Source organism: Bipolaris maydis (assembly GCF_028858645.1).
Source record: "Bipolaris maydis strain C4 unplaced genomic scaffold PSV08scaffold_1, whole genome shotgun sequence".
Lineage (NCBI taxonomy): Eukaryota > Fungi > Ascomycota > Dothideomycetes > Pleosporales > Pleosporaceae > Bipolaris > Bipolaris maydis.
The window spans coordinates 1,777,018-1,799,521 of record NW_027093857.1 but is presented as its reverse complement, the minus strand read 5'-3'; the positions used below and the strand labels follow the sequence as shown (position 1 = coordinate 1,799,521).

At 51.0% G+C, this 22,504-nt stretch overlaps 6 protein-coding genes across 6 annotated transcripts; 2 read left to right on the top strand and 4 right to left on the bottom strand.

Annotated features, from left to right (window-relative positions):
- Nucleotides 1–922: 922 nt before the first annotated feature.
- PSV08DRAFT_358057 (chromosome segregation protein) lies at nucleotides 923–4,738 on the top strand (the record flags this gene model as incomplete). The annotated part of the gene is made up of 2 exons (XM_014222850.2): nucleotides 923–3,790; nucleotides 3,847–4,738. The coding sequence occupies 2 exons, from the start codon at nucleotides 923–925 to the stop codon at nucleotides 4,648–4,650; spliced, it is 3,672 nt and encodes a 1,223-aa protein (XP_014078325.2). The 3' UTR covers nucleotides 4,651–4,738.
- A 2,929-nt stretch (nucleotides 4,739–7,667) lies between these two features.
- Nucleotides 7,668–10,957, top strand: PSV08DRAFT_398029 (fungal-specific transcription factor domain-containing protein). Its single transcript, XM_014222849.2, has 7 exons — nucleotides 7,668–7,930; nucleotides 8,064–8,078; nucleotides 8,210–8,309; nucleotides 8,375–9,163; nucleotides 9,218–9,697; nucleotides 9,779–10,130; nucleotides 10,188–10,957. Exons 1-7 carry the CDS (start codon nucleotides 7,812–7,814, stop codon nucleotides 10,868–10,870), a joined length of 2,538 nt encoding a protein of 845 aa, XP_014078324.2. The 5' UTR covers nucleotides 7,668–7,811; the 3' UTR covers nucleotides 10,871–10,957.
- Nucleotides 10,958–12,298: 1,341 nt separating this feature from the next.
- Nucleotides 12,299–14,888, bottom strand: PSV08DRAFT_358055 (uncharacterized protein; the record flags this gene model as incomplete). The annotated part of the gene is made up of 3 exons (XM_066092950.1): nucleotides 12,299–12,948; nucleotides 13,011–13,358; nucleotides 13,417–14,888. The coding sequence occupies 3 exons, from the start codon at nucleotides 14,886–14,888 to the stop codon at nucleotides 12,387–12,389; spliced, it is 2,382 nt and encodes a 793-aa protein (XP_065949971.1). The 3' UTR covers nucleotides 12,299–12,386.
- A 703-nt stretch (nucleotides 14,889–15,591) lies between these two features.
- Nucleotides 15,592–19,170, bottom strand: PSV08DRAFT_213728 (uncharacterized protein; the record flags this gene model as incomplete). Its single annotated transcript, XM_014222846.2, has 1 exon — nucleotides 15,592–19,170. One exon carries the CDS (start codon nucleotides 19,168–19,170, stop codon nucleotides 15,853–15,855), a length of 3,318 nt encoding a protein of 1,105 aa, XP_014078321.1. The 3' UTR covers nucleotides 15,592–15,852.
- Nucleotides 19,171–20,150: 980 nt separating this feature from the next.
- On the bottom strand, nucleotides 20,151–20,892 carry PSV08DRAFT_256849 (uncharacterized protein). Its single transcript, XM_066092476.1, has one exon. The coding sequence runs from the start codon at nucleotides 20,676–20,678 to the stop codon at nucleotides 20,487–20,489; it is 192 nt and encodes a 63-aa protein (XP_065949970.1). The 5' UTR covers nucleotides 20,679–20,892; the 3' UTR covers nucleotides 20,151–20,486.
- Nucleotides 20,893–21,080: 188 nt separating this feature from the next.
- PSV08DRAFT_256837 (uncharacterized protein) lies at nucleotides 21,081–22,325 on the bottom strand (the record flags this gene model as incomplete). Its single annotated transcript, XM_014222845.1, has 1 exon — nucleotides 21,081–22,325. A coding segment is annotated over exon 1 (1,135 nt), but the record flags the coding sequence as incomplete, so codon positions are not given.
- Nucleotides 22,326–22,504: the final 179 nt, after the last annotated feature.

Genomic DNA, 22,504 nt, shown 5'->3' with positions numbered 1-22,504 from the left:
TTTCGACCGGGATAAACGAGCGTGCCATTCCTTGAAGAGTGATGGTCAAAGAACCCACCACTGACAACAAGCTGCCACCACCATGATCGGAACAAGCCTGATGACTACTATTTGAAGTGTCATGTGCGGGTTCAAGGTCGCTAGAAGACAGGGACAAGATCACCTCGCATGGCATTTTGCTTGGATGCAGATGCAGGGTAGGTGGATACAACGGTGCCAAGAGGCCAGTCATGGTTTAAGAATGCAGAGAAATGCTGCTTCTAGCTCGTCCATTTTCTCTTAACTTATATATCATCACGATATCTGCCTTGTTGCTTAGTGTTGCGACTACCAGGCTGCGGCACGTAACCATCTCTTCATATACAACCCTGTAGGGGAATTTGTTGCTAAAATCAATCAACCAGTGGGCTGAGCACCACGGACATAAGAGCATGATTGATACTTGAACAACCAGTACCTAGCCAATACTTTTCTTCCTCGAATGCTACTAGGTCACTGCAGTCACCGCACAAGCCTTGACACACCCGGTTCACTCGCTCTCAATTTCATTGCTGGTCGTACAAGGCCCTGACTTGGTTTGCTTCTCGATCAAGAAAACTTGCATCTCTCCAGAAAATGGGTAACTTGACGCAAATGCATAGTTTGCAACAAGGCCATTTCTGGTTGCCCTCATCAACAACGTGTTGGAGCCCAAATCGCTCTAGCGTGGGCGATCATCTCTTGGCAAGAAAGCGCGACGCGCACCGCGTCGCCGGCGCAACATTGGTTAGACGATTCCCCATTCACACTCACCACCACCACCACCACCACCACCACCACGGCCCCACTATGTGCTGAAGAGCACCAGCGCGATCGCACTCATAAATACACGCGACCGCAAGTCTCCCTCGCCCGCGCGCCGTAACCGCAACCAACCGCCGCCATGGGTTACATCAAACAAATCACCATCCAGGGCTTTAAGAGCTACAAGGAGCAGATGCAAATCGAGCCCTTCTCGCCCAACTGCAATGTCGTCGTCGGTCGCAATGGTTCCGGAAAGAGCAACTTCTTCGCCGCCGTCCGATTCGTCCTGGGAGATGACTACCACAATCTCGGTCGTGAAGAGCGCCAGGCATTGCTGCACGAGGGTTCTGGTTCAGCCGTCATGTCCGCGTACGTCGAAGTCTGCTTCGACAACACAGAAGATCGCTTCCAGACTGGCAAACCCGAATTCTACCTGCGTCGAACAATTGGTGCCAAAAAAGATGAATACTCGGTCAACCGCAAGAACGCCACCAAGTCAGAGGTCATGCAGATTCTTGAATCTGCTGGTTTTTCGCGATCAAACCCTTACTACATTGTCCCTCAAGGCCGTGTAACAGCACTCACCAACATGAAGGACTCTGAGCGTCTCAAACTACTCAAGGAAATCTCCGGATCCAACGTATACGAAGAGCGCCGTGCAAACAGTTTGAAGCTGCTCGCCGACACCGACAGCAAATGTGCCAACATTGACGGGGTTGTGGCCACCATTAATGAGCGCTTGGACGAGTTGGAAGGCGAAAAAGAAGAGCTTGAGGCTTGGAGCCGAAATGACAAGGAGCGGCGCTCTTTGATGTACACGCTCAAGTCGCGTGAAGAAGCCGACCTCGAGGCCTTGATTGAGAACATTGACCATCTCGAAAACCAGGGCCGTGAGATGAAAGAGACCAACGAAGCAGCCTTTGTGCAGACCGAAGCCGAAATCGCACAAATCGACATGGATATCAACAAGCGGAGAGGCGATCTAGACGTCTTGAGAGAAGACCGGGTGCAGTCTGAACAGGAGCGCAAATCAGCTACACTGGAAAAGGCCAAGATTGAGCTTGAACTTAAAGCGTTGCAAGACAACCAGTCGGCCGCTCAGCGAACAAAGAGGTCACGCGAAACGCAAGTCAAATCACTCCAGCAGCAGATTCGAGCACGCGAGGCTGAGCTCAAGCAGCTATTGCCTGAATATAACGCTAAGAAGGAAGAGGAGGAAGCTGTCAGGGCACAGTTGTTGGAAGCCGAAGGTCAGCAGAAGCGACTAGAGGAGAAGCAGGGCCGCACAGCTTTCTACACTACCAAAAAACAGCGAGACGAAGCTCTGCGTGCTCAAATAGAGCAGTCCAATGGCGACCTCAGCCGTCGCAAGGCTGTTCTTATGCAGACAAACGAAGAGATTGCTCAGCTTCAGAGCGACATTCAGCGCATCGAAAGTGAAATCGCCACTCTCAGGTCCACTATCGAAAGCGAGGGAGACGCCAGCGTTGATCTTGCCGCAAAGGTTGAGCAGGCCAAGGACGCTTACAAAGCCATCCACGACGAACAGACAAATCTCTACAGAGAGGAGAACAGAGTCAATACCCAACTCACAAACGCCCTAGGAGAGCTTAGGAAAGCGGAAAGCACCTTCTCCCGGCTGCTTGATCATGGCACAAGTCGCGGTCTCGAGTCGCTCCGTCGATACCAGAAAGAAGGGGACCTCGAAGGTGTGCATGGAACTATTGCGGACCTGCTCGATGTCAGTAGTGACTACCGGGCCGTCACAGAAGCTGCAGCAGAGGGTGCTCTCTTCAATGTTGTTGTAGACAACGATGAAGTCTCGAGTAAACTCATCGACAGACTCATCAAGGACAAGGGCGGACGTATCACCTTCATTCCTCTCAATCGTATCAGGGCTCATGATATGAACCTTCCGGCAACTGGAGATATGCAACCGCTGTTGCCAAAGCTGAAATATGACCAAAGATTTGACGAGGCATTCAAGCATGTCTTCGGCAAGATTGTCGTCTGTCCCGACCTGACTGCCTGCAAGAAGAACGCAAAGCAGTACAATGTTCGTGCATACACTCTCGACGGAGACAACGCTTCCCGCAAGGGCCAGTACCGTGGAGGTTACCATGATCCGACAAAATCCAAGATCCGTGCCTACCAAACGCTCGCTGAGATGCGCACGCAATACGATGAGCTGCAGCAACGCAAACGTGACATTGCGGCCGAATTCGAGCAGAAGCGCCAGCAACTTACTGCAGCTTTGAGCGAGGTTCGCCGACGCGAACATGAGAAAGACAAAGGCGAGAACAGCTATGCGCCAATGAGGGAAGAACTGCGGACTAAGCAGAGGTCTCTGAGAGATATCCAGGACACTTTGGCTAGGAAGCAAATGACTGCCTCGACACTTCAATCTGCCATCAATCAACTGGGCGCCCAACAGAGCGACTGGGAGGCTGAAATCGCTTCCAAGTTTGAGAAAGCGTTGTCGAATGACGAGGAACAGATGCTGGCAACATTGCGAAGTACAGTACAAGATTTGAAGCGACAGTTTGCTCGGGTCAAGCAAGAGCGGACTACCCTAGAGACCCGCAAGGTCGAGGCTGAGCTAGATTTGAACGAGAACTTGCAGCCCGAGCTCGACAACATTCAGGCACAACAAGGCGGTGCTGGTGGCTCGACCAGCCAGTCTTCACGGTTACGGGAGTGTGAACGTGCGTTGGACGATATCAACCGGACTATTGCCAATCTCGATCAGCAGATACAGGAGACTGATGCTCAAATCGAAGACATCCGGGCGCAGCTGAGCGAGCTAGAGAATGCAAGAAACGAAAAGGAGGCCAACAACCGCCAGCTTGCAAAGATGATGGCCAAGCAAGAGCATGCAATGTCTAAGAAAGACTCAGATCGCAGCCGTCTCACTGATCGACTAGCCGAGGTGAAGCGGGATATCAGAGATTTGGGTACTCTGCCGGAAGACGTAAATCGGAAATACACAAAATGGGATACCATGAAGGTAAGCTGGCATTCATTCATGATACGAGTGTCGCTTCATTTACTAACATATCCAAGGTCACCAAGGAGCTCACCAAAGTCAACCAAGCCCTCAAGAGCTTCGCCCACGTCAACAAGAAAGCGTTTGAACAGTACGAGAACTTCACCCGCCAACGCCGCACCCTGACCGAACGCCGCGCCGAACTCGACACGTCGCGCAAGTCAATCGAGAATCTCATCGACGTGCTCGACCAGCGCAAAGACGAAGCCATTGCGCGTACCTTCAAACAAGTCGCCGCCGCCTTTGGCGAAGTCTTCCAGCAACTCGTCCCCATCGGCCGCGGCCGCCTAATCATCAACCGCAAATCCGACCGCGACGCCCGGGGCAACGTGTCCGACGATGAAGATGAAGACGACGACGACAACAACAACAACAACGACAACGCCGCGCAGCCGCGCAACAAGAAGAGCAAAGTCGAAGAATACACGGGCGTCAGCATTGCCGTATCCTTCAACAGCAAGCACGATGAGCAGCAAAAAATCGGCCAGTTATCCGGTGGCCAAAAGTCGCTCTGCGCCCTCGCTCTCATCTTCGCCATCCAAAAATGCGATCCCGCACCCTTTTACCTCTTTGACGAAATCGACGCCAATCTCGATGCCCAGTACCGCACTGCGGTTGCCCAGATGCTGCAGCGGCTCAGTGGCCATGGTGGCAAAAAGGGTGATGGAGGCGGTCAGTTCATCTGTACCACGTTTAGGCCCGAGATGGTGCATGTGGCGGATCGGTGCTATGGTGTTAGTTATTCGAATAAGACGAGTAGTATTGATGTCGTCGAGAGGGAGGCTGCACTGGAGTTTGTTGAGGGCATGCAGAAGACGTAGTCAAGGTCTGTGGTTTTTGTATGTCTTTGGGGGAGGGAAGGATTGTTCAATGTAAAGGTATTTCAAGGGTCAATGAAGGAGTGAATTAGGATTTGTGGAAAGATGGCTTCTGGCGTAATGTCCATGTTTACTTTGCTTTGCTTTGAGTAGCTAATCACGAACGCATCTCAGGTTTTTTTTTGTTACTCTCCAACCAAAGGTTCACGGAATCATAGTTGGTAGTTTTTTTTTTTGCATCTTTTTTCGGTCATCATTTCAGATCTGACCCTTTTCGGACTTGTCGGATACTTGTCTTTGTTGCAGCAATCGTCTTCTCATTTCAGAAACTTTCTAATCCACAGTCGTGAGTTGTTGCAATGGCGAAAGCTGCAGCCTTGTTCTTGGCTTTCCACATCCCAGAAGAGAGTTGCTGAGGCAAACATTTTTTTTCTTGGAGTTAGATCTCGATCACTCAACTCTTTTTTTTTCTTGCTTCCTTTGGCCCGCTTCTGGAGACCTCGGTCCAGGTGTAATCATACGACAAGCAGGCCCCCCCCCCCCCCCCCCTCCCCGCTCCCTCTTATTCTTTTTTCTTCTTTTCGCTATTCTTTCACTTTGCAACTTTTCGTCAGGTGCCGTGTCGTGGGCTATCTTTGCAAGCAGAGAGTGGGTAGTTTTGCTTTGCGACGAGTGGATCCGGTGAGATTGCACGATGAGTGGAGATCGGGTTTGTCGCTGTGCATCGTTAGGTGAGACCGTCTCCGTAATATGGGTGGCAGTGTGGCTATTGGGGCCAGCAGAGGAGAAAGACGACTTGAGGATCGGTGGTTAGTAGGGTGCATCGCGAAGAGCTTGGGGAACTAGGCCACGTTGGGCTTGGTAGCCTATGTCATGGAGGAGGCTAATTGGGTACCCGGATCCCTTGGCCCATCCGGCGGCAGTACTTGGCTTGACTGCCATCAGCCCCGTGTCTATCATCGCGATGTTATGATACTAAGTACGGACCTGAGGGATTTTGCTTACCAGTCTTTTGCTAGATGCGTTGTCTGCTTTTCCGATGCTCGATTGTTCATGTAGTGTTGCCTGCTAATGTAGGTGCGCTGATAACAGACATTGACCAGGTGCTCCCTTGCTCAAAGTGTACAGTGGCTAGGTTACCATGAGTGCAAATGCTATAAGAAGCAGGGACATTTCTTTGCGCGTGAGTACAAACCCAAATCTGGTCCATATACGGGAGTTTCGAGGCTTCCAAAATAGCTTGCATCCGTCAAGTTCAGGCCGGATGTTCTTGCATCGGAGTGCTACGACATTGTGTAGGATACAAGTAAGACCGAAATACGCCACTACGAGAGCAGTGAGAAGGTTCCTGACATGCATGTTGCCATGGAATACGGGTTTTCGGGGGGGCTGGTCGATTCATATTAGTTGCCTCATCGCCGTACTCTTGCCACAATGATTCAATCCTGGTCTTGATCATGATGCAGTCCGCCAGATGACAAGGTTGATATTTTCACAATCTCTCCTCCAACGCCGATGAATGGTTTGCCTATCTTTGGAACATTGTAAGTCGGTCCTACTCGAATGGTTCTGCTAGATTATCTTTATTCCCGAATTCATACTGCCTCTCCAATACCAGTTAGGTAAAATGTATGTCGGTTGAATTTACCCGCAGTAGGAGATGTGGAAGAACATACAACATAAACATTACCTTGATTTGATTACCGAGTTATTCCCGTAACGCTTTAGCTTGGTCAGTTCTGTATGCCTCTGCTCTTGCCTTCTGATGTGAGATGCGCTAAAAACACCACCACGGAGCAAGGTACCTCGATCAGGGCGGACCACCGGGAGAGGCGCCGCGAAACCAGGTCAACAAAATACGTCCAGGACTAGATAGGCTAAAAGATGATCTTGGTTAAGGTGTTTCGGTAGCGCTTCCGCTTACCATGTTCTGCGATGCCCTTAATACCCACTATCCATGGGCCCTGTGGCAGTTCGGAACATTTCTGAGTGGTCTGAATGTATATTTATCTACATACAAAGCATTGTGATAGCCTCGCGTTGGATGTAACATGTTCTGCTCGGCATTTTATGCACTCCATCATTCTTGCGAACATATGTTGAGTGTGGGCGGAGTAGCCTTAGTAAACGCGCTGCATGGGGAGAAAAACGGGAGGATTTGGTGGTGAGAAGATAGGACATCCAGCACAGTGCATACACGCTAGCTTCTTACGGCGAGCTAGTAAGTGTTTCCTCCCTGGGCAGACTGCATACTCGATGAGCCAGACCACCTAGTCAGTAGGAACAGCTTCGAAGGATGGCTAGGAAACGCAAAATACGGTTCGAATATGGAGCCTAAATCAATCCTGCAGGTACCTCGTGTTTACACGACAGAAGAAGCCGTACCATGGCAGGTACACCAAACATGACGTACATACATGCACATAGCAAAATCACCATCATGCCATGTCTTCTAGTAATTTACAAATAATTCAACATGTTCTTATATACTCGCGCATATTACAATACTGTGTACGATTTTCCCTCCTTCCCACCAAGTAACATGCTTGGGTGGGGGATGGGGCGTGGCAATCGTCTTTGGCTGGTGACGTTTGGTGGCCTCCGCGATCGCGATCCCAACGGAACAAAACCGGATCAAAGACTGCAGGCTATGCGTTTGAGAAACAGTTGCTGGTTTCAAGCTGAAGCAGGTCGGTATGAAATTCTCTATGCATGTTAGTTATGTTTTTTTTCACAAAAGACGAGCTCTCAGTTGCTGTGCGTGAATGATTGGATAATCCAGGAACGGGATAGGTTCCCGCCAATCATATTTCTTAAAAACAAGACACCCTACTTACCTCCTCCTCAGCATTAACGGAGTAGCTGCTGTCAAACAACAGCCCTCTACAGAGAGCTCATTGTTCAACTAAGTGGTATGCATACCTATTGCAGATAAAATTGCGCAGTCTGCCCTCCCCATCCTAGTCCATCCTTGGGCTGGCATACCTCGTATCCATCTTTTCACACCCATCCTCTCTCACACATCCATCTTCTTCGCCCGCCCATCTCTCCTCGCACGTCCCACGAAATCTGAAGTAATCTAGGCACACAGACGGCCACACATAAGCTCCATCTGAACTGGTAGTGCGCTCTTTAGCGCGCTTTGATACCTGCCAGCTTCCGTGATGCAAGGAAACCCATATCAAGCATCCAGTCCTGAATGCGGCAGGAAGGTCGCAATACCAAAGCTACCGCCTCGCCCTGGTAGGGAAAAGCAGGAAAAGGTTGAGAAAGAAGATCGGGTGTCAGTAACAACCACTCAAAGGCAATCAATAGACTGACATGTTTCTGTAGAGCAAGAGCATGCAAAGCCTGCCGCAAACGAAGCACGTTGGCCTCTTCTGTAAATTGACTCATCTAGCTAATGCTGAACACAGAAGTCCGATGTTCAGGTGAGACGCCGCGTTGCGCTACTTGCGAACGAGCCGGTTCAGTCTGTGTCTATGACTCTGCACGGCGTGATCGACTGGGAGAGTGTGTTTTCAAGACACCATCGTCATGTAATTTCGCGCTGACTCTTCAGGGCTATGCGGCTGAATCAGGATCTTGTCAACCTCCTGAGGGCACTGGAGGGACGTGTCGGCGATGCAGACAAGAAAACTATCAACGAAGTATTACAGAATGTACGTTTTCTATGCGCATTTGCCATGTGGCATCATATATCCTGTTAATCATTAGTATTTTATAGGTAGAAGACGACCTTGTCTCCTTGGATTCCGTTCAGTTGAGCAAAACGTTGGGGAAAAGACCACGCGAACAGTCCTCAGGGGAAAAGGAACCAGAAACTACTAACCACGGAGAGGCTTTTGTCACCGCGTCAGTTGGTTCGAATGAAGATCTCGATTTTCTGGACGAAGATTTGATGCGTAACCGCGAAGCAAGAGAGACCGGCTATATAGGTCAAAACTCTGAGGTACAATGGCTGCGCAGCGTTCAACGCCAAGCTGAACGTGGAAGCATAAATTCTGAAGGCCAAAGACACGGTCCTCCCGGCTCAAGCTCCAAAGCCGTCAATGAACGAGTTGATGCTTTGCATGAACGAAGAAAAAATACCAAGCAAGGTTCCATGCAACACACAACCGACGCAACCTTCTATTTGGATAGTGACGACATCGAGATCGATATCGCGGTCGATCCTTACGAAATGCCGGAACCAGGAGTTGCCGAGAACCTCTTCAATTGCTATCTTGAAACCGTGCATAATACTTTCCCACTCATGCCGGTCAATTTTGAGGGTCAGTTTCGCCGCTACATACAATCTGCAAAACAAAAACGCCAATATGAGATCCCTCCAAAATGGCGCATTACCATGAATCTCCTTTTTGCAATTGGGGCCAAATACTCTCAACTCACGGGAGCTCCATGGAGAGGAGACGAAAGAGATCACTTGATTTACATGACTCGCGCAGTGCATCTTCTACGTCTAGGTGATCCTATCGTGTTTATTGCAGCGCCTACCATGGATAGGGTTCAGGCTGTAAGTGACCTCTTTTTTGTTCTCCATAATGACAACTAACCTTTCAAACTGAAGACTGGCGCCCTCGCATTTTACTTCCTTGCAATTGGCCATGTTAGTAGGGCTTGGATCATGATCGGAGTTTCTATCAGACTGGCCTTGGCTCTTGGCCTTCATCTACGCAACGAGAATACAGCACTAGACGACTCTAAAAAAGAGCCACTAGTGAGGACATGGTGGTGTTTGCACGCTATCGAATGCCTTGTGTCATCCATCACGGGCCGTCCCCCAGTTATTGGACATGAGGACTGTACCGTATCTTTACCAAGGTCCAATCTAGGGCCGCCAAATCAAGATAACAGTTCATCTAGACAACCTTCCCGCGTCCGCACAAGCTATGAATCACCACAATCAAGCGCAAGGAGTATCACCCCTCAGTCTGATAGAGGTACTGATGACAGTAGTTATTTGGTTGCATACATCAATTTGAATCTCATCTCGCAAAAGGTTCTTCTCAGCTTATATTCCCCGCGGACTGCAGCTCGATCCTGGGAGGTATGTCCAAAACCGTACTGCCTGACTGCTCCTCCTCATATGACCCTATCGCTTGGATTTGCTAACGACTATGATTTACAGCACGTTCAGACTAGGATCACAGAGCTTCTCAATGAACTGGATGATTGGGCCAACATAGCTTTACCGTCTGATGACCTTTATGCAAGTAGCTGGGCTCAGCAACCCGACGTCGATCGCGAACGCTACTTGCTCAGGATTTATTATTGGAGCACGAGGGTCCTCATCACACGACCTTGTCTCTGTAGAATGGAGCGACGAATAGAATCCGAGAGCAGCCGTTCAGCCACTTTCAACACAAAAACAGCCGAGTTGTGTGTTCAAGCGGCCGAACAAATAACATCATTGTTTCCTGACCAACCAGACACGACCTTCATCTACTCCCGGGGCCCATGGTGGGACATAGTTCATATTAGTAAGTTTTTTTTTAGACCTGAGAAAGAACAAAACTTACTGACAATGATTGCAAAAGTCATGCAGAGCATGGCTGTGCTTCTGCTGGAGATGTCTTACGAGGGTCAAGATCTTAAAGATGGTAGAGAAAACATCATGAAGTACATCAAGAAGTTGATGAGTTGGCTCCGTGCTTTGCGAGTCAACGACCCTGTCGCCTCTCGGGCCCACAGTGTGGTTTACAAGATCCTAAACACATGTGCTCCTATCTTGAGAGAACAGGTCAAGGAGCTTATGGATGATGATGATGATGGCCGTCAGCCTTCGCAATCCTGGACATGGGAGCGTTCCCAAAATTTCACCATTCCACCTCAACAAGAGTCCTGGGATACATCAAACGAACCCGTCTATCCAGCAGTGTCGTCACAGACTTTCCCGCCATTCCTCTCGGAGCAGTTCCCGGACCCTATCTATCCTTACCCTATCGAGTACGACCAGTTCATGGCTTTTCCCTTCGGAAACCCCTTCACGACGACTTTTGATCAGGGAACTCCTATCCTCGACATGCAAAATCTTTGGTGGCAATCAGCATCGTCTGCCAATCTGAGTCTAGACCCTTCGGAATTGGTCATGCCCTACCAACAGCAGGCGCAGCAACCGCCACAGCAGATGCACCACCAAATTCATCAAGACATGCAGCAGAATGACTGGATGCAGCAGCCAGACGAAGATGACGACCTCGATCATGCGCCACAACCGTAATGGCAAAAGGGTTGATGACCAGGCTATCCGTAGATTTTAGCTATCATGTCAATCTTTGGAATCTCACTAGTTTGCGCCTCTGGCCCCATTTATTTATTTTATTTTTTGCATTGATGTTCACTGATACCTTTGTCTTCCGCGATGAGGGCGGCCAAGTAACAAGCAAGGAAGAAATAATTTCAATTTGAGGGGGCTAGATGGCTGCAACAAGTCTTTTTGGGTAGTTATGAAAATTGCACTTTTAGTAAACGCAAAAGTCTTGTTACCATAAACCTATATTTGTTGGCTGAGATGGCATCTCCCACTGACACTAAGGGGTTGAAACCTTTTTTTGTTCGTCTGAGTCAAGTTCACGACACAAATCTTGTAGATTGAAAATGTTCTGACTGATTTTCTTCATACTTGTTTACCGTAGATTTAATGCAGATTAATCACAACGGGTACATGAGTGGCTTTGTTCGCTGGCTCTTGCTTTGGATAACAAGAAACATTGCGTTGGCGTTCTGGCATGGCGTCCCGTCATGTTGCATCTCCACGCGCGTCCAACTAGTCGTTTACATCAGGAGGCAGTCTGCTAAAAAAACGCTCGAAAATTCTGTGCACAGAGCCCTTCTAGCATGTTCACTCATACCAGAAACAATTAAGTGCATATGTGCTAGATTTGTTAGCAATTGGCGAGACCAAAAGCGTTTGGTTTGAAGTGTCGAAAACTCCAAGCAAGACTCTGGCTTCGAGTGAGAAACGTATTGTCGCTACAACAGTGCCTCATATTAATCAACGTGCACAATCAACTATCAGGCTAACTTACCTATTCTCAGCCAAAAAAAAGAATCAATACACCTTCCCATTACTCACCAGAATCTCCCTTCCCAATAACTTAAATCTGCGCAGCTCCAACTGAGCCACAAAAACCACAACCAACACAAATTTTCTCCCACTATCCAACGCTAGTGTTATCGTAACATAGAGTTTCGCACCCAGCAGGTCCAGAACACAACCGACCCACACTTCAAATTCCGTGTTGGCGCGCCCACAATTGCAACTCATTTTCCCAAAATTTGGCGCACAACAACATAATTGAACAAATTGCTCCATCTTCCATCGAATCAGCTTCAACAACAGCACCCATCGGGCTTGTGGTTTAGTGGTATAATACTCCCTTAGCATGGGAGTGGTCCGGGGTAAATATTTCCCAATCATCTTATACGATCTTCGCTTATTAACATCTACATTAGGTTCGATTCCCCGCGAGTCCATCTTTTTTTGCTTTTATTTTTGTCCGCGGATGTGTCGTGATCTTGGGGTAGCGGGATAGAAAGTCTTTCGAACGTGGCTAGATAGGCAGGGTTGGGGCGGAAATTGTTGATGCCCAGACTATTTTTGGATGGGAGATGGTGATGGATCGTGTTTTAGAGGCAAGGATGAATCAAGGGATAGAGGATAAACATGGTGTGATGAATACACGGCATAAAGATGGGCGCAGTCATTGATCATGCCCTACTCTCCATACGCAAATCTACCGATGCGAAGAAGTCGACGACACACTGCCTCGCCTACCACGGCTCCTACACCCCTCACACCGACACTGCATGTCACTGGCCGCCTGGGCGCGACGGACTCTGAACCTCGCCAAGCGGCTCGTAAACACGCCCGAAGCACCAAGACCCAACTCGACCGTCTTAACCTGCGTCAGCGGCTGTGCAGAATCAGAAGACGGGTCAAAAGCGTACGCGCCCTCGACGATGCCGATTGTCGCATCCGCCGCATCCAGACGCTGGATATCAGACGCATATACAGCGCCCAGCCCCGGCACGATACCGCGGTCGAGACTGGATGTGATACGGGCGATGGATAGGGCGTCGAGGTGCGGGGTCCAGGTGGGGACTTTGTAGATGTAGTATGCGAGGTATGCGAGGCCGAGGAGTTGGAGGAGGAGTAGGAGGGAGACGAGGGTTATGCCGGTGAGCGAGATGCTGGGGGCGGGGATCAAAGTTCCTGGGGAGGAGTGGAGGGGCCGGCCGGTTGTGCCGGAGGTTTTGAGCGAGGTTTGGGTTAGGAGGGCGCGGTTGGCGTGGAAGCTTTTTTTGGGGGGGTTAGAATGGAGGGGGTTTGGGAGAGGTGAAGGAAGGGGAGGACGTACATGCTTGCGGAGAGGTAGCGTTCTGTGGCTGTTGTGTCTGAGAAGAGGACGGTTGTAAAGTTTTGCATTATTTGGAGGAGGCGCTCTGTGTCGTCTGCTTGGGAGGAGCATGCGGCTGTGTAGTCGCGGTAGCTACGGAATGTGGAGAAGGGGAGGCGATTGAGACGACAGATCTGGTCGAGGAGTCGGGGCGCGGTAGCATTTGTGGATGCGTTAGCGGCTGCGAAGAGGGAGCTTTCACCGAACAATGTGATGGCTGAGGTCATTAGTGGACCAGACATTGTCGTGCTTGTGTCTTTGAAGATAGGGCCCACGGGCCAGCTTGATGGCGTGGATTCGGATGCTGGCCTTCAACAGAGTCAGTTAGCAAATCACACATGCCATGTAGATATGCTACATCTCTTACCAGCCCGCAATATCCGTCAGTCTATCCTCTTCTGACGGTCGGCGCCAGCGGCCCTCGAAACTGCTCAGTACATCACCATTCTTATCTACTTCCACCCTGTTACCGTCTCTCCAAAAATCGGAAAGGTAGTCGTTGTACTGTGCCCTATCTGCAAATGGGTCTGGCTCAACCCAACGCTCCAATAGGGGACCGTATACGTAGTTGTTGCGGTAGTTGCCGAGCTCGAAATAGCCTCGCGTGGTCTTGATAACGCAATGTTGCGTGTAGCTCATCGGTCCGTCATTCTTATCCGTTGTATTGACATCCACAAAAATATCTTCTACAATATCCTGCCTATTGCGAGAGAGCTGCCATGGAAACTTTCCACGCTGACCTGGGACGCAAATTTTCGCTCCGAATTGACCAGAGGAGGTAAAATCAGAAGTAAAGGGACTCCCACCCGTGCAAGTGGCGGGAAACGAAGATTGCCTAATCTCAATACATCGAATCGTCGAGTTAAATCGCATTGCGCGGTTTCGGAGAATACCAGTTGTTGTACCATTAGGAAAAGCAGCAACGAAGAAACCCAGGCCCGGCTGTGCCCAAGGACCCAACTGCTTCAACTGAGGCACATTGCGCAGCTTAAAAGGAGCCGCATCCTGTAGATCGGGCCAAAGATTCGTGGGAACCTCACTGAAGGAGAGAGAAGCCAGTGAATTCTCGAGTTGCTGCACAATTACACCTTCAGGTATGGTGGACATGTCGTCTGGCTCGGGGTCCACCCCTAAGAGTGTATATCTTCCTCCGCGAAAGGGCCCATTCTGCGAACCCACAGGATTGTCTTCTGTGGCCATGACCAAGATTTGCCCTGTAGAGACAAAACCCTCTCGGATAGGCTGCTGGATACCGCAGAGTAAAAGGAACAATGCAGCAAGCCATAGGAACCCACTACCAGGTCCAATGCGTCGGGCTTGGTCACCATTCGTCGTCCTATTACTCCTCCATGGTGGCCAGGCTTCGTAGAGGATGTTGATGTTCGACCATCCACGGTCTGCTAGCGCAAAAACCTGGGATACACTGACCGTCTGGTTCTTCCGCCGCCTTTGCGTATAGACGACTGCAGCTTGTGCGATCAACGCCGAGATGAGGGGGATCGTGACAATGCTGGCGAAAGAGTTGAGTACTGCAAGGGCATTTACAATGCGTCGCTGTGTTGTAATGTTGCTTTCTGTGAATTCAGTTTGGATGTACGACGGCAGGCCCACTGGGTGGTAGGCGAGTATACATGTTAGTACCCATGGCACAACAAGTATGGGAATGTAAAATGCGATGATCCCAAGCGCACGGTGTCTGTAGCGTAGTGTTGGTATATCTTCTGCGCGTGGCTGAGGAGGGTCGCCGCTTCTTCTCGCTATTAATGTAGTATGCTGCGATTCGGTTTGTTCGTCAACCATACGTGGTGCTTTTTCTTCTCCATGATGGGAGCGTGACATGTCGAAAATTGATACCCCAACGAATTAAGGGAAATCTCGACATAATTAAAGCCAGCTTTCTGATCGCCGACCAGAAATGCCAAGTTCATTCCACAATGGCTACGCCTCCTTTCAAGATGCCGGGGTTGTCGCTCTGGGGGCCTGAATAACGCCGTCCCCACATCTTTGACATTCGAGGATACCGCAAGCAAGCAAGCGACATATTTGCTACCCATCCACAAGCGCCTTTGGACTCTCTATCCTGGAGACACGATTGGAGATGTCAAGATACAGGCTGGGATTTGCTACAACTCTTAACGTGCAAAGCAGCTCAACTAGCCTTCGAACCTTTTTGTCTCGGCGTAACGGCGGTGCATATAACGGCTTTCTAGAGATCTGCATTCAAAAGATTTAGTGTTGTAAACAGGGTCTGGCCACACCGGTTTCGGCTGCGGCCGTTAGAGCTCGTGCGGTAGGCAGTGCTTTTGTGTAGTTATTATTGTAGATGTCTTCCTTGGCAGATCGCCTTAGACCCTTTAATGTCCGCGGACCAGTTGGGTTACGGGAGAACGTGTGCACGCCAAACCGGGAAATTTTGCGACTCAAGGAGAGTATGCTGGTCACCGCGCAAGGCAGACTAGTTCGAGTCAATATACCTTTCACATACCCACGTTTGAGCCACGCTCCTTGACTTCGCTATGATCACTCTCGTACTAGCTCAAGATAGTGGAATGACTACAAAGTAAATCTATTTAGCTCAACCGCCATACAGAGAAAAGAGAAACTTGCGTGGCTAGACGTACACTATATTCTACCTGCCGCCAGATCTTCAGTGATATACAAACCCTGCTGGGTGGGAAAAGGAAAAGAAATAAAGAGAGCGAGAAAAGAAATTGATTGTTTTGACAAGAATAAAAAAACGCTGGACCGAAACTTCGAGATAAGTGTACATCCTTACTCCGCAAAACCAAAAAACAGTCCATATTTAATCTTCGATGATGCTGAGTAGAGAGTCGAATACATCGTCTTCATCCTCGTCTCCATCATCTTGCTGCCGCTGTGCATGATCTTCGGCATCTTCTTCCGACTGCACATCGCTGTCGTTTTCATTGTCACTGCCAAAGCCACTGTCATCCCCTGAGAAACTTGCGCCCTCCTGAGCACTAATGGCGGCGCCCGCAATGGAGCTCGTAACACTCTCGCCATCAGTGACACCGTGCCAGCTCTGCTCGCCGTCATCGTCGTTGTACGCATCGTCGTCATCGTCTGGCTCCGTGTCACCACCGTTGTTGTAGGCACTGTAGCCAGGACCGCCCACAAAAGGCCCAGAGTGAGGGGTCGCATAAGCAAATGGAGTTGATTTACCAGTCATAGCAACAGAGCGTTGACTTGGCCTACTTGCGATGTCGGAGTAGGATCGTGGCAGTGGAGGTTGCGAAGAGTAAAACGGTGAAGGCGGTTCACGCGAACGCCGAGGGGTTGCAGTCCATATTGGAACCCGGGGCTCTTCCCGAGCATCCTCTTGTGGTCTTGGTGATGTGGACTCTGTTACGCGACGTCTCTTAAGCCTCGACATCAGACTAGGTGTGCGTGATACCGTTTGTGGAGCAGACGACTGCTTTATTGGAGACCCATTGTAGCGACGCTTGGCCGAGCTAAGGGGAAATGTATCCATGGCCGAAGCAGACACTGTGCGATTGCGATGGGATGATGGGAGTCTCGGATGATTCTCGCTCAATGGAGAGATTGGATGCGTCTGTTTTTTCAAGATGGAGCTTGGTGTGATTGATCGTCGCCATTGTCGGCCTGCAGGTCGCATAGACAGTTGGGCAGATTGGTTGCTACCGAATGAAGAATGCATGCTAGCAGGCGGAGCATCGTACGCTTCGACAAACTGCCAGCATGCTTCTTTGGCATCTGCTTCAGGGACGTGTGGTTGGCAGTCTTCATCATTGCCGTCCGTTTGCAAATTCTTTTCGGGTTGGTAGCGAGGCAATTGTCGGAGTTCTGGCCATGACTGTTCCATGACAACAAACTCGTTTCGATCAACCTGCTGGGTATAGGCTTCGCGATGAGTCACGTATAGCCTCTTCTTTCCCCCAGATACTCGCATCATGACACCGGATGCGAGGAACTGGGCTGTCCAGAACGCTGAGCTCGACATTTCGGCGGGTGTAAGGAAACGAAGCCGTGATTCCCTAAGCACCTTTCGTAGTGGTATATAAGACGCCCGAAGACCCGGATAGGCAGCAATCATGGGGTTCTCATCGCTGTCATCGTACTGTAAATGATCAAACACGTCGCTGAAAGCATTCGACAGCGTTTCCTGGACGTCTTTGGCACTGGCGCCCCTCAGTGTAATGTCTCGCACAAAACCACGGCTTTGGAGTCGCTTGTAGACTAGGTTATTACTTCCACAGGCCTTGGGGAACAGCCAGTCGTCGGTAGATCCCGAGGCCCAGTTAGTAATGTCTTGACTGCTCCATCCACTTTCGTGTTGGTTGAGTACGGGGTTACTGCCCAGCATCGGAGCACCCGGGTAAGGACTTGAGTCTGTGTCTCGCCTACGCATTTCTAGCATCGGCGTGCCCGTGCTAGTCCTGGAGGACCGGGCTTGAGTCCATTCTTCAGAACTCTGAGTTGTGGTCCTGTCAACGTCATGCATTGGGTCATCCTGTGAGAACCAGATGCCTCGTAAGTCAGGCCCCCATGGCAGCAGTACTACTTCAATCTCCCAAGGAGCCAGAGAGGTGGGAGGCGCCGCAGCTTCTAGCACATCAAGTCTTTGCTTGATGTGATCGAGTTCCATCTCGGTGTCTTTACGATCCATGGCTGCGAGTATTAGAGCCGATGAAGTTGTCGATTCGGCAGAGTGATTTGATCCAAAAGACGTATTGGCGTCCTTGATGTGTCTTCGACTGAAAGAACTGATACTACCGTGGTCATCTAAAGCTTGGTGCATTTTTTCATGCTCGTCCACGCGGTGCTCTACCTCAATAAGTCTGCCTTCGTACATCTCCAAGGTCTGGTTGAGGTCTTCTGGTTGCACATAATTGAAGGAGCCATTCTCTAGCATATCAAGGCGGCTGCCCAGGTCTCGCATAGTGTTAGCTACGTTGGGTATCGAGTTTAGCAAGTTATGCAATGGAGCGAGATAGGACACCAGCTTTTGGAGCCCTTGTGGAGAAGCTGTTTGTAAAAGATTTTGCAGCTGTTCCTGGGGCACTGAAGGAGAGTTTTCCAACAAAAGCTGAGTGGGCACTGTGGCATTGGTTGGTCGGTCTGGTGAGCTGGCCGCCTGCTGTTGCATGTCTGAAGTCATTCTTGCCAAAGTATCAATCAGGTTCTTTCCTTCTTGTACCGCCCGATCAGCAGCACTTAGGTCTGGAGTAGCTCCTGCACTTGGAGTTGCGACTTCTGTAGTGCTTTGCACGTATTCTTCAGGGTTGTATGTGTTTGGGATGGTATCGCCAGGTATATCAAGCTGTATATTGCGATTGAAGGGAAGGACATGTTCTATGATAGCGTGCGATGGGCTGTTCGTGTTCGCTCTGATCAAAGAAGGGTCACGCTCGTTGCGATTTGTTTGTGGGGTCCCAGCGATGTTGATGTCATCTGGTATAGTCGGTGTAGGCGACTGTTGACGGTTAACCTGACACATGCTCTCCAAACGCATTGTCGAAAGACCCAGGCCTGTCACTGAGTGATGCGACTGACTCACCCCATGCCTAGTTTCCTTGTTAGCGACTGGACGCTGCTCATGAGATAGCAAGCACACGGAAGGGATTCCGGGGAGACCGCTCGTGGTAGCTTGCGATGGGGTGTCTTGACTTTGTACTATGCGACCCGGCTCGTGGACTCGTGAAGTGTGTAGGAGATGTCGCTGGCTGTGAGTGGACTGTGAATTGAAGCGCTCAAGGCGCATGGATTGGTGCCCGCCAGGCACAGCCAAGCGCAATCCAGCATGCGCATCGCATGGCACCCTGGGCAGAGTCTGGCATTGGCCCTCGCACAGCACGTGAGGTGACGGCAGTGGGACAGAGATTGAAGGCGCACGCCGTTCGGGCGCACGCGACGCCTTCAGATGGAAGCAGGCATGGTGGCCGCAGACACACCAGGTCGAGCGCTCACTCCCCGGACGATGCTCAGTGCTCTCGTCGTGCAAGTCGGCGCTGAGCTTGTCCCAGAATTGGTCACATCCGCATGGTCCTAGACTGGCGTCGCGATAATTGCATGGTCCGTTGGGGAGCGGTCGTCTCGAGGGTGCTGGCGGTAGCGTACGTGGGTCTGCGAACCCAGCCATGGATACTGATGTCTACGCATCCCGCAGAGGACGCGATTAGTCTAGAATCGAGCCATACTCGCTGCGACTATGAGAGGCTGCGACGCGGTTAGAAGCGACTCGAGAAACACTGGCATGGGTGGGTGGGAAAAGCGCATACCAAGGGAGTTTGGACGACTTTCCAGAAAATAGGCGAATGAGGAGGGGGACGCGACGTGGGATTTATATATTAATGGCACGGGTGGAGCCGGCAGGGGAGGGGGACGCACCAAAGGTGGTGGGAGCATGTGGAGGGGGAGAGAGGCCGTCGATTACTTTTGGGCCGTGACTCTTTGGCATGCACACATGGACGCACCCAGCAACGGGTAGGGTGGTGGACGGCGCCGCAAACGCTTCCCCGGAGTCTGGATACAGCGCGGGACGGCTCCTGAGCACTGAGGCCATGCCTTGATAGGCCCACCGATGTCTGGGTGACAACACCCTGGCCCTTGGACGTGCATCAAGTCCAATCTCCAGCACGGGCGATGCTGCGAAAAGCAAAAAGACGACTCTAGCCCTGGAATCCAGGCAAAAAAGACCCTCTTCTGCCCACTCCTTCAGCTGCGCCTTGTACGCTTCCATTTGTCACGGTGGAGTGGCAGCAGCAGCAGCAGCGGCGGCGGCGATATTCGTTCCCACCTTCCAAGTACCATGCGCGTATATGTATGCGCCTCCAAGTGCGCGCCAGGCAGAAATCTTATCCACGGGACTGGTTGTCGTCAGCGATGCATCCTCATGGCATTGCTGCTGCACCTACAGGGCCCGCATTCGGCAACCCGGACCTGGGCTGAGAAAACGATGCATCGTTTTGCCATGCACGCGTCTTCCGTATCTTGCATGGGGGACGCGCCAACTGACGCGGCTAGTCGTGTGGCCATGTACCTATACAGTAGCATCTTCATGCAACCATGATGATCATGTAACACCAGCAACGCTCCTATACAACTTGCGCGATCCTTTGGGGCAAAAGTTTCTGGTTGAGGTTTAGTTCGATCCGAGAATGGCCGTGACGCGACTTCCCATCGGAGAGCCTCTATAGGTATATACAGCACTAGTAAGTGTAGACTGGCCATGCCCTAAATAAGAATCTTATATACTCCGACCTCAATACTCGGCGTCCAAGCATGTCGGCTGTCTGGTCTAAGGAGATGGACGCCTATCGACTGCGGCGGACAAGTACTACCGTTCTTCCCAGATTTGGTGGTAAGAGGAGCTTGTGTATAAGAGAAGAAAGAAACCCCCAGTCAGAGTATGCGACGGACTCAAAGATACCGACACACCTACACATCCTCCATCTTTTACGCCAACCGCAGACCATTCTCTTCGGGCTTGAACCACTCTCTCAGCAGATCCTCCAAGATGCCATTGGCACCCTGCTTGGCCTCCTCACTACTCTTGCCCTGGCACTCAATGTAAAGCTTAATCTTCGGTTCCGTCCCGCTGCCTCGGACGGTAAAGACGGCCCCGTCATCTAGTTCGCAGGTGATCATCTGGGCGGTCGGGTCGATAGGCAGATCAGGCTTGTGATCCTCACTCTTTGAGTCATAGCCTAGTGTCAGGTCGCGCCAACGCACAATCCTCCGCGTCCCGATAGTAGCTGGGTATGGGCTGCCAAGTGCGCGAATGGCCGTAAACACTGACGTAGTCACCGACGGTGATGGTGACACGAGGTAGGTGTTTGCGTCTTCAAAATAGCCGAGATACTCGTAGAGTTGCTGCAGCTTGGCATAGGGCGTAAGCCCTTGTGACGACCACTGTGACGCGGCTGTGAGGAAAACTGCTGCAGCACTGATCGAGTCCTTGTCGTGCACAGTTTGTGGGATCATGTAGCCCAGAGCTTCTTCAAAGGCATACGCAACGTCGTAGCCCTTGCTCTCGAGCTGTCGCGCTACATTGCCGAGCCACTTGAACCCAGTCAAGGTCTCAGTGAAGTGGAAGCCTTCCTTTTTGGCGAGCGCAGCGAGCATCCGGGAACTGACTGTGGAAGCCAGCATGGCAAGCTTCTCTCGCGGCTTCGAGGTGGGATAGCGCTCGAAGAGGTAAGAGCCAAGCAGGACTCCGAGCTGGTTACCCGTGAAGATGTGCCATTTATCACCCACCTTCTCCGCTGCCGCAAGTCGGTCTGCATCGGGGTCGCTAGCGAGAATGAGGCGTGTCGACGACTTTTCCGCAGTTTCGATTGCCAGATCCAGCGCTCCCTTTTCTTCTGGATTGGGAAATTTCACCGTTGGGAAGTCCGGGTCGGGTTGTGCTTGAGCCTCGACAATACTCATCTGAGAAGTGACTCCAAGAGTTTGAGCACATCGCTGCATTGCGGGAAGTCCCACGCCGTGCATGGGAGTATATACGAATTTGAGGTCTGGATCCATCTTGACTTGAGCATGCTCAGGCTGTGCTGCATAGAGAATGGCCTTGTGATATGTGTCCTGCACTAGTCCTAGGCTTCCCTCGACCAAAAGCGAGCTTTCCACCACTGAAGTGTCCCAAGTGACAGGCTTGAGGTTCTCCAAGATAGCCTGTGCAATGCCGCTGTCGTGTGGAGGGATGATCTGGCAACCGTTTGACCAGTACACCTTGTAGCCGTTGTCCTTGGCCGGGTTATGGCTCGCAGTAATCATGATACCAGCGGCGGCTTCAAGCTCGCGCACACCAAAAGGGACCATAGGCGTATGACTAGGCTCCTCGTACCACCACACCTTGATACCCTTTGCCACGAATGCGGCGGCCGTGAGCTTGGCAAATTTCTCAGAGTTGTGTCGCGCATCCCGGCCAATAACCACGCCTCTCTTCTTTACATTTTCCTCGGTCTTCAAGAGGTATGCAGCCAGTCCTTGCGAGGCTTGGATGACGGTCAGGGAGTTCATGCAGGCGAAGCCGCCCTGCATTGGTCCTCTGAGTCCGGCAGTACCAAAGGCAATGCGGTGTCGCAGTCTCCTTTCAAGCTCATCATGGTCGCCGTTGACCAAAAGCTTGTAGATCTCGTCAGTCGTTGTCTTGTCCTCGTCCAGCTCCAGCCACTCGCTCGCCAGCTCTTTGATATCCTTGGTCATGGCTGTGGGCTGTCTCTGTTCTACAGGTGACGGTTGTGCTATGTGCTTGTCCAGGGGCGTTGAGAAGGGGAGTAGGAGCAAAGGAGCAGTTTGTGTACAGGGTTCGCGGCCTGAACTAATATTGTGGAGTGATCTGGCGTGCAGTCAAGACTTGTCAATCTGGTGACGACGGAGTTGGCCGAAACAAAGCGAACCGCATGCCCAGGTGGGAAAGGGCTGCCCACTGTACATATTTATCTGGCCTCGATCGCGCCAAACTTTGTGGA

Coding starts and splice junctions, on each gene's coding strand:
- PSV08DRAFT_398029 (XM_014222849.2), top strand. CDS start 7,812: ATGCAAGGAAACCCATATCAAGCATCCAGTCCTGAATGCGGCAGGAAG. Junction 9,164..9,217: donor CCATGGATAGGGTTCAGGCT/GTAAGTGACCTC, acceptor TTCAAACTGAAG/ACTGGCGCCCTCGCATTTTA. Junction 9,698..9,778: donor CTGCAGCTCGATCCTGGGAG/GTATGTCCAAAA, acceptor TATGATTTACAG/CACGTTCAGACTAGGATCAC.
- PSV08DRAFT_256849 (XM_066092476.1), bottom strand. CDS start 20,678: ATGATCACCTGCGAACTAGATGACGGGGCCGTCTTTACCGTCCGAGGC.